This window comes from Eptatretus burgeri, chromosome 4 (genome assembly GCF_056783735.1).
Source record: "Eptatretus burgeri isolate ZD-2024b chromosome 4, Ebu_testis_v1, whole genome shotgun sequence".
NCBI lineage: Eukaryota > Metazoa > Chordata > Myxini > Myxiniformes > Myxinidae > Eptatretus > Eptatretus burgeri.
The window spans coordinates 59227732-59246460 of NC_140964.1; the positions used below are offsets into that span (position 1 = coordinate 59227732).

The 18729-nt window shown below is 44.4% G+C and overlaps 1 protein-coding gene across 6 annotated transcripts in view; it reads left to right on the forward strand.

Moving 5' to 3' along the window:
• The window catches only part of INTS11 (integrator complex subunit 11), a 107589-nt gene that overhangs the window by 19255 nt on the left and 69605 nt on the right, over nucleotides 1-18729 (forward strand). For all 6 annotated transcript variants that reach the window (XM_085878288.1, XM_085878286.1, XM_085878285.1 and 3 more), the window contains 7 exons: nucleotides 3492-3576; nucleotides 8685-8782; nucleotides 8932-9005; nucleotides 10666-10894; nucleotides 12728-12826; nucleotides 15835-15869; nucleotides 16816-16954. In XM_085878288.1, coding sequence (XP_085734414.1) covers nucleotides 3549-3576; nucleotides 8685-8782; nucleotides 8932-9005; nucleotides 10666-10894; nucleotides 12728-12826; nucleotides 15835-15869; nucleotides 16816-16954 — 702 coding nt within the window. In that variant the 5' untranslated portion in view covers nucleotides 3492-3548. The remainder of the gene's footprint in view (nucleotides 1-3491; nucleotides 3577-8684; nucleotides 8783-8931; nucleotides 9006-10665; nucleotides 10895-12727; nucleotides 12827-15834; nucleotides 15870-16815; nucleotides 16955-18729) is intronic.

An 18729-nucleotide genomic window follows, 5' to 3' on the forward strand; every position in this document is an offset into this window, starting at 1 on the left:
TGGTAGCTTCAAATGTGTCATAACAAAGAAATCTAAGTTCCACACACAAGTTCACAACCTCTCAGCTCCAGGCAAGTGCCACTCGAAGTGCACACGCCCTGTCACTTTATATTCCAGATATATCCCCAGACAATGCAAAATTGAAGAAAAATGCCAGTTTGGTTTGCACTATGCAGTACTTAAACCTCACCGAAGTGGCAATAAGGAATGCTGGTATGCATGACAAATTCAAACTTCAAAAATCCCAACTCCACAGATTCCAAAATCCCAAATCCACAGATTCCAAAATATTTTGCTTAATTCTTGTAGATCTCATCAATATCTCTCCAAAAATATCGCTTTTTGGATCCTCCTCACCAAGATTCTTTGGCCTAAACTTCGTTAAAATAGTAAAAATTCAAATTTCAGAATGGGTTAATGACTAGTGAGGAGACTTGAAACCAAAAGTGTTTCACAAACTTTGGAAGACTGTTCCCTATGGTTCTTACAGCAATACCAACATTTGAGCAACTGCATCCTCAAACAGTAAACGTCCAGGCTGAAGTTTCAATAAAACTGGTCACTTACCCCTTGTGTGGAAACTTGGTAAAAGTGAGTTTGGGGCTCCTGATATGTTTTTTTTTCCTGAACAGCTCAATTTATTACGAGTCAAACGAGCTGCTGCACACGGTGGTCACATCTAATTTGAGCCCAGGGTGATCTTTCTGGTCAAGGCAACGTTTTTCACTTTGGTTTGACCTTTGCCAGGTCATAGGTCAAAGCGGAAATTGAAAAAAAAGAATGACTAGCATTTTTAAACTCGACATGCCCGAAAATCCTCAGGTGAATTTTTGTCGTAAAATCTGAGACGGTTGGGCAACAATATTCACCCTTTTCTGGTTGAGTTGATGTGGAATGACACTCTGTCAGAATTTGTCTTGGTTTTTCCTTAGAGTTGACACAGATTTAGATTCCACCAGGGACATTGGGCGGCTGTTAAAATCCTCAATCACTCTTTGGTTGAAGAAACTTCTTTTGAGAGGTGGTCTACCTCAGGACTTGAACACCTTCCTGGGTGACCTCTGGTACATTGGTTGCTGCAGGAGTGAAGAATTGGTTGGGAGTAATGCGGTCCATATCCTTGTATCATTCGGAAAACCTGTATCATTTCACCTCATCTACATACATAGCATAGAGAGTACATCTTCAGGAGTCGTAATATCTCCTGGAAGGAGAGATAATCCAGGGAAGGGACTAGTTTGTTGTCCGACCCTCTCAGATTTTTTTTTTTTTGCCCGACCCTCTCAGATTTTTTTTTTTTTTGCCCGACCCTCTCAGATTTTTTTGCCCGGCCCTCTCAAATTTCTTTGCCCGTCCCTCTGATTTTTTTTTTTGCCCGTCCCTCTGATTTTTTTGCCCGGCCCTCAGATTTTTTTTTGCCTGGCTCTCAGATTTTTTGCCCAGCACTCTTATGGTTTTTTTTGCCGACCCCCTCAGATTTTTTTTGTCCGACCCCCTCAGATTTTTTTGCCTGAACTCCTCAGAATTTTTTTGTCCGGCCCTCTCAGATTTTTTTGTCCGACCCCCTCAGATTTTTTTGCCTGAACTCAGAATTTTTTTTGTCCGGCCCTCTCAGATTTTTTTGCCCGGACCCCTCAGATTTTTTTGCCTGACCCCCTCAGATTTTTTCTTGCCTGGCCCTCAGATTTTTTTGCCCGGCCCTCAAGATTTTTTTTGCCCGGCCCTCAGATTTTTTTGCCCGACCCCCCTCAGGTTTTTTGCCTGAACTCCTCAGATTTTTTTTGCCTGGCCCTCTCAGATTTTTTGCCCGGCCCTCAGATTTTTTTGCCCTGCCCTCCAGATTTTTTTTGCCAGGCCCTCAGATTTTTTTGCCCGGCCCTCACATTTTTTTGCCCGACCCCCTCAGATTTTTTGCCTGACCCCTCAGATTTTATTTTGCCTGGCCCTCTCAGAATTTTTGCCTGACCCCCTCAGATATTTTTTTTGCCTGACCCCCTCAGATTTTTTTTTGCCTGGCCCTCTCAGATTCTTTGCCCACCCCTCAGATTTTTTTTTGCCCGACCCCCTCAGATTTTCTTTGCCCGAACCCCTCAGATTTTTTTTGCCCCACCCCCTCAGATTTTTTTGCCTGCCCCCTCAGATTTTTTTGCCCAGCCCCCTCAGATTTTTTTGCCCGACCCCCTCAGATTTTTTTGCCCGGCCCTCAGATTTTTTTTGCCCGGCCCTGTCAGATTTTTTGCCAGAACCTCAGATTTTTTGCCCGGCCCTCGGATTTTTTGCCAGAACCTCTCAGATTTTTTGCCCGACCCTCAGATTTTATGGGAAAAAATTGGTTCCCATTTCCTGTGCCGTTTCTATTTTGTTGCTGCAGACTGCATGTCTTGGATGTCATGCCAAGTTGCCTTGCTCCAAGACTGGTCAGATCAGAGACTTGAACAGCAATTGTAGTGCAACTTCATCCATGTTTGTGAAGGTCCATTTGTTTTATTGGCTTAAGTACTTGGTTTGCCTTGTTGACTGAAGAGGTAAGTTGTCTACAGAGAAATGAATCAGTGCTTGCAATTATACTCTCGATAACATGGGATCTTAAACTTCCTCAACGTAAATGTAGATAGGATAGCTGCCAGCATTACGTACACATCTGAAGGATGGTGTACTCCAAGATGCAGGTCCACTGCCAGAATGTCATCATGACCGTATTTGATTTATTTATTTTAAAGTAATGTTTGAAGCATGGATAGTTTTCAGACTGGCCAGCTTCTTGGGGAGCATGTCTGCAAATATGGTGGAATTTTATGTACCGATCCGAACCCCTCTCCATCAGCTGAACCCATTCCATCTCCATAACTTTGAAATACTAACCCCAGCTATGTTGATGAAATTTTTCAGATGAAACTGAAAGTTTAAATATTCTGAAATTTACCTCTTGAATAGTCTGTTTAGGCAATCATCACTTCAATGTGCATTGTGTTGTAGAAAAGCGGTGTAATTACGAGTTCGGAATCGATCTTTCATTCACACCGGAGATTCAATACAGCACCAGCTATGTTTAAAAAAAAAACAACAAAAAATACAAGGAATTGGAATGTCACCTTGTGATAAATTATATCCCTTCGTTCCACTCAAGGAGTATCAGGGTAGCATGTCATTTAAATGATGAGAACGTGAAAGCCTACTTCCTGAAGTGGCTCTATACCTCCCCTATTTCTATGATTCTGGCATTATAGCATTATACTATAATGTGGGCAAATGTGTCCATGTCATAAGGGCCTTGGATAAATAGAATTTGCATTTTTCATCACCATCATTTGTGCCATGCCCATTTGGTTCCGACACATGTATATTTGGTTCCTACATATGTATGTATATATATATATATATATATATATATATATATATATATATATATATATATATATATATATATATATATATATATATATATACACATACACACTAATAGTTGGGCTGATAATGTATCTTTCCAACAGAGTTAACCTTTGTGTCCTGTCCTGAAAGCCACATGAACCAAGCAGAGGAAAGTATCAATGCCGGAAATCAAGGTGACTCCACTGGGTGAGTATGTTTAACTTTTGCAGTATTTATTTGGAGAAAAAAAACCTGAATTACAAACTCAATTTTATCACTATCCTCACAATTCAATTCAATTCACTTTCAAGTTATTGTCTACTTTAAAAATAAAGTGGAAAATTTACATGTCAAAAAAGATAAAAGCTCCATAAAATTATGAAATTTAACAAAATGATATTGTTCTTAAAAATATTTAAAATACATAGAACATCAAAATAAATATAAAATGATACAGCACAAGCCACATCTCAAACAATAACATACTGTATAACAAACGAAAACGGCACTCGGCAGAGTGCATACCTCTGCCAGGCTGAACAGGTTAGGTTTTGTATTCCACTGATACGTCAGATATGCATCCGGACCTAAACCAAAATTGGATCGGCTTGTTCTTGTCACCTCATCCACCTAGTTTGTGTCATTAGGGGAGAACCAACTCATTCACCTAGTTTTGTCATAACTCGTTCACAACGTTTTGAGATCTCATGTGATGCATAGTTGTTGGCCCCATCTCTCAATAGTGAAGAATCACTTCAAAAAATTTGAGGATCCAGATCCAGATCCTCAACAAAATCTAATTAATTCATCTTTGTTACAAACCTAACCTGGTTACTAAGTTTTGGCTGAATCCATCCAATAACTTTTTGAGATATTGTGCTTACAGGCAGACAAACAGACAAATAGAGGTGACCTCCCATTCCATCGCTCTCCCCACCCCCCTTCCATCGCTCTCCCCACTCCCTTTCATCGCTCTCCCCACCCCCTTCCATCGCTCTCCCCACCCCCCCTTCCATCGCTCTCCCCACCCCCTTCCATCGCTCTCCCCACCCCCTTCCATCGCTCTCCCCACCCCTTCCATCGCTCTCCCCACCCCCTTCCATCGCTCTCCCCACCCCTTCCATCGCTCTCCCCACCCCTTCCATCGCTCTCCCCACCCCCTTCCATCGCTCTCCCCACCCCCTTCCATCGCTCTCCCCGCCCCCTTCCATCGCTCCCCCCCCCCCCTACCACCGCTCTCCCCACCCCCTTCCATCGCTCTCCCCACCCCCTTCCATCGCTCTCCCCACCCCCTTCCATCGCTCTCCCCACCCCCTTCCATCGCTCTCCCCACCCCCTTCCATCGCTCTCCCCACCCCCTTCCATCGCTCTCCCCACCCCTTCCATCGCTCTCCCCACCCCCTTCCATCGCTCTCCCCACCCCCTTCCATCGCTCTCCCCACCCCTTCCATCGTTACACCCACTCCCTTCCATCGCTCCACCCACCCCCTTCCATCGTTCCACCCACCCCCTTCCATCGCTCCACCCACCCCCTTCCATCGCTCCACCCACCCCCTTCCATCGCTCCACCCACCCCCTTCCATCGCTCCACCCACCCCCTTCCATCGCTCCACCCACCCCCTTCCATCGCTCCACCCACCCCCTTCCATCGCTCCACCCACCCCCTTCCATCGCTCCACCCACTCCCTTCCATCGCTCCACCCACTCCCTTCCATCGCTCCACCCACTCCCTTCCATCGCTCCACCCACTCCCTTCCATCGCTCCACCCACTCCCTTCCATCGCTCCACCCACTCCCTTCCATCGCTCCACCCACTCCCTTCCATCGCTCCACCCACTCCCTTCCATCGCTCCACCCACTCCCTTCCATCGCTCCACCCACTCCCTTCCATCGCTCCACCCACTCCCTTCCATCGCTCCACCCACTCCCTTCCATCGCTCCACCCACTCCCTTCCATCGCTCCACCCACTCCCTTCCAGCGCTCCACCCACTCCCTTCCCTCGCTCCACCCACTCCCTTCCATCGCTCCCCCCACTCCCTTCCATCGCTCCCCCCACTCCCTTCCGTCGCTCCACGCACTCCCTTCCATCGCTCCACCCACTCCCTTCCATCGCTCCACCCACTCCCTTCCATCGCTCCACCCACTCCCTTCCATCGCTCCACCCACTCCCTTCCATCGCTCCACCCACTCCCTTCCATCGCTCCACCCACTCCCTTCCATCGCTCCACCCACTCCCTTCCATCGCTCCACCCACTCCCTTCCATCGCTCCACCCACTCCCTTCCATCGCTCCACCCACTCCCTTCCATCGCTCCACCCACTCCCTTCCATCGCTCCACCCACTCTCTTCCAACGTTCCACTCACCCCCTTCCATCGCTCTCCTCTCTCCCCACTTCACTTCCATTGCTCTCTCTCACTCATTTCCATTGTTCCCCCCCTAAAACAGCTTGAGCCAAAAGGCTTGCATTTTCAGACTTCTGTTTTTTGGTGATGATGTCATTAAGGTTTAAAAAAAACAAAAAAAAAAACATACAAGTTGAAATCTTTGAGATTCCAGTTTGAATACCTGCCTGAAGAAGAGTAGTTTTTTTTTTTTAAATCAGTCTTTGGATGTACTGATCTATATTTGAAGCCATTCCACATTGTGATTGGTATGCCTTCCAGCAAATTTGGGATTGTTGAAGTCCTTTGAATCCAATATTGACACTGAAATGCTGGTATTAAAAATGGAGAAACAATTTTTTTCATGGAAGCAGCTCACCTGTCTGGTTGCTAAAAAGTGGCGTGACGGATGGATCAGGGTAAAAATAAGAGCTGGATTTAGAAAACAGATTTTAGTTGGGATGGACATGTTCACAGCAGTGCAACTTCCTGCTGTCTATGAGCCTTAGTTTTTGAGATATTGTGCATGTCTGGTTTGATGATGTCATTTCCTGTTGTGTCTGAATTAGTCCTATTTGATGAGATGTAAATCCAAGGTGTCTATAAGTCTTATCTTTCAAGATATTGCCTACATTGTGTTTTATGACTGGTGACCATATTGTGTTTCAGATCAGCTTGTTTTCATCAAATGCTACCATAGGTAGTCTGTCATATATATATATATATATATATATATATATATATATATATATATATATATATATATATATATATATATATATATATATATATTGTCACGGTTGTGGGGATAGATGGAGGAATTTAATGGGAAAGTTAGGATTGAAATGAGTTGTTTTGTCCATGGACATGTAGGAGACATCGAGATGTAATTAAGTAGGGAAACTGTGAGCTTGAGTGTTATGCGTCACTACACGGGAGTGGGTCGGTTAATTATATAGGGATTAAGAATAAGTTCCCCCAGTATGTGATTGCCCCCCTGTAACCTATTCCTACGTTTTTGCATTTACAAGCAGGCCAAACGTGCCGAGCAGGCAGATGCCCGCCTCCAAGGATGACGGCCAGTGAAGTCATGCCCCCAAGGCTGATGATTAATGGGCGTGCTGTCAGAAGTGAGGCAGGTGTGCCGATCAGACAGACAGGCCCTGCCTTCCCGGGTTTCGTGCGAGTAAGCCACGCCCCGGAGGTGGAACGGTGGTTCAGTGTGACGTCAAGAGAGTTTGGAGAAGGAACGCACAAGTGTGGAGTGAAGGATGCATGTGGTCGAGAAATAACGTAGCAAGGAGATGGCCTGTAAGAACAGGGCTTTATGGCTGGCTTTCCTTCAACACATGAAGAAGACGGCGCAATTTTCGTATTCGTGCTGAGGCTATTTGGCTCACATTGTGGAGTGAGACAGTGGTCATCGACTCTTGGCAGGTTGTATGGGATGGGCCTCGAAGCCTCGTGTATGTCACTGAAGGAGACGGCACCATTCCAAGCTGCACGGTGTCTCTGAGCCTTGGTGTTGAATACCGCTCTTGAATTGCCTGACAAACATTCCCGCTGCGAGGGAGCGGCTCGGCGCCATTTTGCGTGCGTCAACAAGTGCAAAGAGAAGCACCTGGATTTCACGTTACATAAAGACCATCTCTGGACCAACTAAGTGCCAGAATAGAGGAAGGATTTGCTCTTATTTCGTTCCCCCTTGTCTGTGTGTATAGGCACCTCAATTTAGACTTTAGGATTAGTTTACCTCACATATTATTATATTCTGAATATTGTTCTTTGTAAATATTTGTCTATTTTCATTAAATCCGGTTATTTTAAGTTGCTGTGTCCATGTATGTGTCGTGGGGTTCGAGTGTAACCCCCCCCCCCCCCGTACATCCATCTGTGCCTCCGTCGCTCTGCCAGTGCGCTCCTCCCCTCCCGCGTGCATTATAATCTCCGAAAATTGACGTGTCCCCTCCTAATAAGCAAAAACAACTCGACCATCCAGGCTGGTGGTGTTAACTGCCCGTCACCACAAATAAAATTTGGTCGGGGGGATTAACCTGGATCGCCAGCTCCGTGACAATATTTTAAGTTTCACATTGGTCGGTCAAGCGGTTTCAGAGAAGGTGAATTTTAAAGGTTTTCCTTTGATCCGGTATGGCTGCCAGACCATGTGAACAATGATGTCATTGGTATCAAATTATATTTCCTCTGAGTAGTTCATCACATATGTAAAGTTTTGCATTGATCAGTTAAGCAGTTTCATGGAAGAAGATTAAAAAAAAAATTTCTTATGATGCAATATGGCTGCCATACATAATAATGAATGATGACATCATTGTTAACAGACTATATTTCCCTTGGGTAGTTGATCACAACTTAAAAAGTTTTGCATTAATTGGTTATGCAGTTTGAGAGAAGAAGATTGTTCAAGGTTTTCCTATTATCTTTTAAACCTTATGATAACCGACGTATACTAGGTGGAGGGGGAGGATGCCCTCCATTAACAAACTTGAGTTCTACCACACCAATGATCATTTTAGCCAAGTTTGGTCACAATGAGTTTCGGAGAAGAAGTTGAAAGTGTTTTACGGACGGACATTGCACCATCCAATAAGTTCACTTGAACTGTGAGGTTTTCCAGTTGAGCTAATATTTATAAGTACTTCCCAGAATCCCCCTTCCGCAATAGAAAAAATAAAGACTTTGTCCGGTATTATGATAATAATATAAGACTTTGTCGGGTATATTAATCTGTCTTGTTGCAATCTAAGGGGGGTAGAACATGCGATAGAAATCAAGATTATTGGAAAAACAAGCATTTGGAACATTTCAAATTGAAGAGATCATTTTTTTTCTTTTTCTTTTCAGTGGTAGGTACGAGTCTGCACACATTATTGAAATATTTTACATTACTTTGCTGGTGTTGTACTTTCAGGGGCAGGGCAGGATGTGGGCAGGAGCTGCATACTTGTTAGCATTGGAGGCCGGAACATCATGTTGGACTGTGGCATGCACATGGGTTACAATGATGACGTGAGTTTGTTTGTCCTGAGTCGGCATTGCTGAATTCAGCAATCACTTTAACGAGATCATCACAAGTTGGCTTTTGCTCTTAATTTAATGTCCTATGTTCAACTTTTTGTCTTTGAAAGGTTTATGAATCTTCTTATGCCCCCCCATAGAGGCGTTTTCCAGATTTTTCCTACATCACGCAAAATGGCCGTCTCACCGAATTCCTGGATTGTGTGATAATAAGGTGAATGAAATAGACATTGTTACTTTCCTTTTCTTTTTCTTGTTTTTTTTTTTTGTTATTACGTTTCTTCTGCTTCAACCTCCAAAACAGCGAAAATGTTTCATGCTTAGAACTTGACTAATTGAGGCCCCGCGAGGAGGAGTGATGAAAGCGACATTTTTTTTAATGATATGATGATGATAGGCTCGGATGATAGGGTAAGGGTTAAAATAGTGCTATATGGCATTAACTCCAAAATGGCCGATGTGTCCCTTACATCACTCCTCCTCTCGGCGCCTCAACTTATCGTTGTTTTCTGGATTTTTGGCTTTATCTTGTAGCAAATGCTTTGGCTTGTTCATTTGCTTTTGTCTTTTGTGGAAATATTTTCCCTTTAATATTGTTCCAATCATTGAAAATCGGCGATAGGCATTACAAGGGTTGTCCTTTGATATAATTGGTGCTTTTACCAGTGCAATAATGTGTCTGATGTTGGCCGGTTTGGAAATCCATGGACAAGACACAGGCTTTTTTGTCTCCATCTTGATTTCCTTCAATGGAAAGTAGCTCACCTGCTCTGTTCATTTAAAGAGAAGAGATAGCAGGCTCAACAAGGCACAGCACTCTTTACCCTCTCAATGCACTAGTCCCTCCTCTCAACCCTACTACTGTGAAGAGGAGCGAAGGATTCAACTTTCTCTGCGAGTGGAAACATTGGCTTGTTCTTGATGACATTCTGTCCTGCAAGGCGGCATTTTGGGAATGACCTTGTTCTTGCATTCCATCATTGACTTTACCACTTCCCTGGATTATACTCTAGCATGTTGTGGATGACCATGCTGTGCACAACACTACACCATGTTACCGAGAGGCAGGCTGCTGCAGCATCCATCTTTGTATATCAAAGAAAAAAAGATGTCCTTAGTTACCTGGACCATTTCTTTCAATGTGGAAAACCCAAGGCTCTCACTCTGTTCCACCATACAAGGATTTGCATGTTTTCAAATGTGCATTCTTACTTATCTTGCCAACCTTTGGAAGAAGTCCTTGGAGCTCTTTGGCCTCACAATGTCACAACCTGTCTTCGACGGAGCACATCACCAAAATGGCCTCTTTGAGACATGCAAATGCCTCGGTATTTTCTGCAGAGCTAAGAAGAGATTGAGCCGCTCAGAGCTCATTACATTTTGTAAGCGATTCACGTGAAGAATCATTGTCGGGTCACCACTTTTGGTTGGTGCAGTTGCTTCCAGTGTTGTTCCACTGTAGGCATTAGAGTCGAGATCTTTAATCTAATTTCCATATCTCGACAAGAAACCGAGTCCCAAGGTCTGCTTCTCACCCACCTCGGGCAGGTCTGTGGATTTTTATCACCTCAGTGCTCCCCCCCCCCACCTTCATTCCCTTCATTGTTGTCACGTGCCCCTCTCTCCGGTCTTCCAAGAGTGCTGGCCATCATCACCTCATGCTTTTTCTCGTACCCATACCTGGTCTATTCTTGCTGACTCCTCCTCCACTTCCTGCCACTCATACACTCATGAACGATGTCTGTCTTCAAGTTCCCCTTTGATCCCCTTATCGGTTTGCGAACCTCCTGCACCCTGTCTGTTGCATCATCAGAAAAACGTGACGTTTTGATTTTTGTTGTTGCTGTAATGTGTTTTTTTGGGGACTTTCACAGCCACTTCCACTTGGACCATTGTGGTGCACTGCCCTACATGTCAGAAATGGTGGGTTTCGATGGACCAATATACATGACTCACCCAACCAAGGCCATTTGCCCCATCTTGCTCGAAGACTATCGCAAGATCACTGTGGACCGCAAGGGAGAAACTAACTTCTTTACGTCACAAATGATTAAAGACTGTATGAAGAAAGTGGTGACTGTTCACTTGCATCAAACTCTCCAGGTAAACTTTGAAGACAGACTTGTGACTAATGTGATGGTTCTTTGCTGTCCTGTTTGTTAAATATCTCAGATATTTTTGTAGCATCCAGGTACAGTTGTAGTAGTAGTAGTAGTGGTAATGCTACTGCTACTACTATTATTGTAAGCTCTTGTTTAATGTGGTGGTTTATCGGAGATACCTCTTCGTGGTGGTTGTAACCCCCCCCCCCCATGCAAGTCAGTGGCCAAATCTTTCCCATTCTTTCCTGCTTCCCAGATTCATTAGGGCAGCGCGGTCATGGTCAGTGTAGATCAGTCCCCATGGATTGGCCCTTTCCCTCTTTCTCTCCCTCTCTCTCTCTCTCCCTCTCTCCCCCCAACTCTGCCGTGGCCCCCATTTCAGGAAAGCGAGGGTACACCATCCTGGTTGTGGGGGATCTGGAAGATTGATCGGCTGCCTCCTTGCCGCGGGTTTGTTTGAGAGAACTGTCCGAGGCTATACAACAACGACGACGACAACAACTACAGTCAACCCTTTTCCAAATTTATAAATTAATATAAATATAGCTTTATAAATTTGAAGGGTGGGGGTGGTTTATTGTGTCAGGCCAGGGGATAATCGTCACCGGTGGGTGTGTGGCGGCATGAAAGGTTCGCATTTATAGTCGCTGGATGCATTTCCACAAAAAAGATCCTTGAAAAACTTGAACCCATGTGCTGACTTCTGCTCCTTGGAGATGTACGTCCTTTTACCAACTTTCTTGTCGAAAAGTCTCCTTTCGTGAGCGTTGAACACCTGTTCCGGGGCTTAGCCTTTTTCTGTTATAAACCCTCGGAAGTCAGGCTTGAACAAACAGTGCGTATGGTGGACTCGTTCACATCATACTCATGGTTAACCGACGCCACACTTATCCTGACACGAAACTTGTCTAAAATCACGAATTTCTCTGCCAATGTCATAACCTTACGGGATTTCTTCACTCCACTACCACTCGGAGAAGCTTGGCATGTATGTATTTAAGGGTACAGACAGAATGCAGCTAAATAACGTTGAGTGAAAGAAATCTCCTCGACATGATCTCGCTCGACAGCAAGCGCGGGTGGAAGAAGATGGCGGGAGACGTTACCTCTGTACATGACGTGGTCCCATTCAAACTCACTTGTAATCAAGTTTTTTATTTTTTATTTTTATTTTTTTAAGCGTTCGAGACATAAGCGTCACATTTATTCCCACATGTATAAAAAGACCCGTGTTGGATGAGGATTTACTGTACTACTACTGCCACCACCAAAAGGCAGCTGAGATGGTGAGAAACACAATTGGTTTTGATCCATTCTTGCTCTGTGCCACTTTGTTTTGTTTAAGTTTTTTTGTTTTTGAATGACATCACACCCATTTTTGTGCTCAAATGCATTTGCTTCTTTTTTTGTGTCTTGTTATTCTGAGATGTACATCTTTCCATGCTTCTGTGAGTCATGTGAACCTTCCTTATAGTTTTTGCATTCGAGGTCTAGGTTTCGCATGCATATTTGTGCATGGACCGCTCACATTGGTGGAAGATTTCCCTTTTCGGGTACGAAGGCAGTTTTCCTTTGAGCATCGACATTGTAAACACACTAAGGGGTTGACTTTGTACACCTGTCTCCTTTGGTGTGCTGCTGCTTATGCTCCATATGGTTGTGTCTAGAAAGAGGAGGAAAGGGAGCGGAAGAGCCGGTGGAAGGCGAAACAGAAGGAGGAAATTCCAGATTCACGTCATTTATATTTTCGATGTACTTAAGCCTCTGTCAATAAACATTTCTTTTATTTTTGATTTTTGATTTCGACTTTTCGGGTGTTGTCGCCTTCTAACAGGTGGACGATGAGTTGGAGATAAAGGCATACTATGCAGGACATGTGCTCGGTGCTGCTATGTTCCAGATACGTGTGGGCTCAGAATCGGTGGTGTACACGGTGTGACAACACTCTTCTCTTTATATTAATTCCATTGTTCTCCCTCTGTCCTTGTTTATTTAAGCATGAGCCACATTTGCTCTACGGTTAGGATACAGCGGCCGTACCCCCCCCTGAATTGACCGAAACGTGCGGCGGCCACAGAGTTTCTGAGGTGGCCTCAGGGTGGCCCTACACCATATGGCTATCTTTTACAGGCCATAGGGGTCTCCGTGGAATTAAAGCGCGGAGTTATAACTTTTTTCATTTCTAGGTTGGCCGTAGTAATTCGCCAAGCCATAGCCATGACGTAGATGTGTTCCACGTCGACCGTACGTAGGGCGTACGGTGGGCTTGCGTTATTCGTGCGTTTTCCGTAGGCTCTTATGAATGAAAAATGAATTTTGCCAACCCCCAAAAATTACGGCGGCCGCACTATTTCCACGGTCGCCTTACGGGCACCTTGAGGCTACCTTGCGTCTGCCGTAAAAATTCTATGGCCGCCGCAGGGACACCTTAAGGTCACCGTGCGACATCAAATCAAAGACCGTACGGCACCCCCACGTTTTCGGTCTCCACAATTTCTAAATACCCTGTGCGGCTCCCCGAAAAAAATAACATATGTGACCATGGAAATACTGCGGCCACCCTATAATTGCTAGTGGCCGTAGATTTTTTTAGACCCTACGGCCGCCGAGCCAAATGTGACTGAAGCATTATCGCCTGCTGTCATGTAAACCTGTTATGGGTTGAAAAATGTACCCATTGTGGATTATTTTCATACATGCCTTCAGCAATGCTGATAAAAAAAGAACGCTTTAATGGTGTTTTCTATGCAGTTGTCCAACCTTATTAAAAAGTGAGATGACAAAGTGAGAGGCCAATGCATTGGCAATGAAACAGAGATATATCTCAAGTACTATACTCACGTTTACGCTCCTTGTTCGGGAAACACAAAGTACTTTCAATGACTTGGATTCCATGCCTCATTGTTGTAAGATGAGACACTCGATATCAAACGTCGTACAGAATTTCTAGGTATTACAATTGCACTGAAGTCTACGAGGGCCAGTAAATAAGTACCCTTAAAATGGTGATATACATTTGAGAATGTAATGTGTGTAATTGTCGATGACTGACATATGTTATATCTATGGGTCAGAATCGTGTTCTGCCTGTTTTAGATCTGGCAACATTGAGCGTATGACGTCAGTCGAGCAGCTTCAAGATGGCGGCTTCCTTAGAAGCGTGTACCAGGGAGGAGCAACGTTCTGTCGTCCGTTTCATGGGAAGTGAGGGTGTGAATCCCAGGGAAATCCATCGCAGAATGAAAATGCAATATGGTGATGCATGTTTATCGCTGCAGCAGGTGTACGACTGGGACAGGAAGTTTGAAAGTAGAGTTCTTTCAGTTTGGGTGTGAGTTGTCGAGGCACCCACCTTGCAGACACTTTGCAGAACCCCAGCATGTTGTGAATGATATGGTGTGCTGAACCATGGCTCATGTTCGATTCGGAGACAACTTCATCCAGCGTTGTGCGATGGTTTTCCCTTAGCACACGCTCAACTCCTGCAACCATTTCTGGTGTGTCAGCTGTGTGAGGCCGGCCTGCCACACTGGACACTCCACTTTTAAACTTCCTGTCCCAGTCGTACACCTGCTGCAGCAATAAACATGCGTCACCATATTGCATTTTTATTCTGCGATGGATTCCACTGGGATTCACAGCCTCACTTCCCAAGAAACGGACGACAAAACATTGCTCCTCCCTGGTACATGCTTCTAAGGGAGCCGCCATCATGAAACTGCTCGAATGATGTCATACGCTCAATGTTGCCGGATCTAAAACAGACAGAACATGACTCTTACCCATAGATATAACATATGTCGTCTACAACTACACACATTACATTCTCAAATTTATATCACCATTTTAAGGTTACTTATTGATTGGCCCTCGTATAAAGGTCAGATGGAAAGTTGAGATGTACAATTGGTGTCTCACTAACATTTCATTTTGAAACCCTTTCACACCCGTGATCCTTTTTCCTCCACTAGCATTTGCTGGTCGACGTTAAGGATATCATGGTATCTTTAGATGAACAATCGGTGAATTATTGCCAGTACTGTTAACTTTTTCGAAATTCCTCCCCAAAGCTGAACGGAGCATTGCATCGGTGGCACAGTCACACCCCTTAGCAATGATGCAACCAACAGACGTGTACTACCCACACTTGAATCGGGATCTGGTGTTCTGCTTTTTTTTTTTTATAATCGTCATTATCATTTTAAAATCTTTCCACATTCTTATTCTGGATAACATCACAGAATACACAATTTGACATCGTCACATTGCAAACCTCTCGTATCGGTGAACTTGTAATTTATCTTTTCTCGTTTGAATACAAGTCATTTGCTTCATTCTAGACGCCATCACGGCCACATTCTTCACATCTTCAAACAATTTTGCCCACTTTTTTCTCTGCCAATATAATCCCAGTCTGTAGCATTGTTTTATGTTTGTATTCATCCGACAACAATATGAAGTTAGAAAGCACACTCATCCCCACTTTATTACTCTTTGTACTTGGTTTACTTTCTTCACTTCCTTGTCCTTTAGTCATTTTGCGATTATGCGGTTATTTACAAATTCCTGCTCTAGTCTATTGGGGACACTGTATCAGCAGCACAACCACGCTCTCAGCGAACGATGCTACCCACAGTCATGCACTGCGGATGGAAGAACCATAAGAAGGAAGAATGAATGCAAATTTGAGCTGGACCAAATTTCTTGAAGCTGTTGACAAAATGCATTGTAAGCATCCCATTTTGTTGAAGAAAATGTGAAGTCTGTTGTATGTATTCTGCATTGGTATTGATAAACTACTTGGTTTTTACATGTGTAAGTCACAGGTATCCTGATACTTTAAAATGTCTGCACAGAAACCAGCCCCCACCTCCTCCCAGGCCTAAAATTTCCTTTTTTTTTTTCTTTTTTTTTGCCTCTCCCTCCCCTTTCCATTTTCAGGGAGACTACAACATGACACCAGACAGGCATCTTGGGTGAGAGTTACGTGGAATTGATGTTCATGTCTCACACGGATTACAAATTATACCAATTTACAGTCAACACTGCACCATATATAAATTGTATTACTCCAAGATGGCGAGTCATCGTATTCGAATTCGCTAGTGGAGCCGTACAAATTACAAATCATTTTATTGTTAATGTGGTCGAGTTGTCACATGTTCGCAAACGTTAAAATGCTCAACTCTTTTGCTCGCATGCACCCATTGCAAAATATTTCAATGAAGACTAATATTGTTTCATCAGTCCAAATAATATGCTTTTGATGATTTTATTTCGTCATGTGACGGTAAAACTAATTGGACGTTGACCGTAGCAACTGCTTCGATTGATAATATCGGGAGCTGTATTTGCCATTTTCACCGCGTCATGTATAAATTGCTCATATTGACAGATGGCCTGTGACATGTTACTTTGGGCAAACTCTTTCTGGTACAACATGAAATGGCTCACCGGATGGCCTAGAGGTATGCACACTCTTCTCTAAACTGTATACCCTGGCTTTGAATCCAAACCCAGCGATGAACTGTCATCCCGGTATTTCACAGGCAAAGTGATTCATCAATGTATGAGCCATCCCTCGGAGGGACGTTAAACGGGGCTTCCCGTCTGCCAGCATTCGTTGGTGGCCATTAAACATCCCATGGTATCCTTCACGAAGAGTAGATGAGCTATTGCTGGCACCGTGGACAAATTCCAAATTCCTGTCCTAACCAGCAGAGGGCATTGCATCAGCGGCACAGACATGCCCTCAGCAAACCATGCAGCCTTGTGCTCCACACGAATGAACAAAAAGTCAGGTGTAATTTTTGCCCCTTCTCTCAACAAGATGGATCGTTTGGAGCAACTTTATCGTGGTATGACTCTTTGCAGTTGTTATGCTGAGCCATGATTTAGGGTGTACATTGATTGTACCCACAGTGCCGCATGGATTGATAAGTGTCGACCTGACCTTCTCATTACGGAATCAACATATGCGACAACGATTAGAGACTCGAAGCGGTGTCGAGAGCGAGATTTCCTCAAAAAGGTTCACGATTCGGTGGAGAAAGGGGGAAAGGTAGGTCCTTGGGATTGTTGTTTTCAATACGTCATTGTTATGTTTGTGGTGGTGGTGATTGGTGGAATGCGTTGGGGCGAACATGGGTAAAACCCAACTCCATTATGCACTACAAGGGCACTCGGTAGAGCACATGCATCCGCCACGTAATGCCTGATCCACGAGAACATATTCGGCTCATTATATTTTTGAAATATCATGCTACATATTGTTTTTGAGCCCTATCTCTCAATGGTGAAGAATGACTTGATAAATTAAAAAAATTCTCATATCCAGATCCGGATTCCGATCTTCACTAAAATCGAAACGATTCGTCATCACACACTCAACCGGTCCACCAATTTTCATCCGAATCCGTCAACAACTTTTTGAGATATCGTGCTATGTATCAGTTTAGACTTATCTCTCAATGGTGAAGAGTCACTTTAAAAATTATCGGATCCGGATCCAGATCTTCACCCAGATCTAATCAGTTCGTCATTGTTACACACCCAACCTGTCCACCAAATTTCATCCAGATCCGTCCACAACTTCTTGAGATATCCTGTACACAGCCAAACAAACAAACAGACAGACAGAAAGGGGTGAAAACATAACCTCCTTCACCTTCAGTGGCAGAGGTAAAAAAATCAGAAGAGTGAGAGCAGGCAGAAGGAAGAGAGCAGGATGGAGAATGACTCGGAATGATGCAGAACGACCACCGAGAGCAATGGACTGTCCGAGAGATTCGCACACAGAGCTGCTTGTTTTTGTGCCAACTGTGCATTTCTCTGCTGTGGGGCAGTTTGATCCTGCCGGCCGTGTATTCCCCAGCCGCTGACCTCTTCCACCAGCAACCTACCTCTCCAACCAACGTGTCTTGCTTCCCTCCTGATGCTCCCATAACCTTATCTAGTGTTCGTTTATGCGTGCACATACATGCTTTCTAACTGCCCGGATATAATCAGCTGGGTTCTGTTTTTCACATAGGTTTCGCGTGTGCATGTGTGCATGAAATCACGGGGATAACGCAGCCCAGTAGGTTATTCAGGCAGTTGCATAATCTAATAAGGTTCTTACTTTCGGAAGATAACTATTTTGAGGTTTGCAATTAAGATTCTGTGAAGCACAGGGTGCTGTAGAATTTGTAACATATTGTTGCGGGCCTGGGGTCGGTGGCGAGAACGACCGCGAGGTGGGGAAGTTTACGCTGTCTCCCATTGGTCTCGCCGGAATTATAGGCCGTCGCCCCAGATAACTTCGAAGCCGGCGGGTCGATTAATCGACCGTGAAACGCCAATATATCGACCGCGTGGCGTAGGGTTAATTTTCTGGATTCCAATATACCTAAATAACCATGCAGTCTTGGCTACCTGGGATTCACGCCCTCGGAACGTCTGGCCGAACCAGATCACTCTACCAGCTGCGGTAGAGTATCAACTTCCACCAGCCAACTCCGGCTCGGATGCAGTCGAGCGGGCCTGCCCAGGACGTTCAGGCTACGATGTACCGATTACCGGGGATGAAACCTCATCTAAACTCAGATACGAACCATGCTGGACCAATACAAGAAGGGACAGAAACTGACTGGGAACATTTCTAATAGATTTATTAACAGTAAAAGACAAGCAGGCAAGACTTGAAGCGAATATGCAGAGAATATTTACAAGGATAAAAAAACACATTCAGTTCTACTTAAAGACGGGCCCACACACACACACACACACACACACACACACACACACACACACACACACACACACACACACACACACACACACACACACACACACACA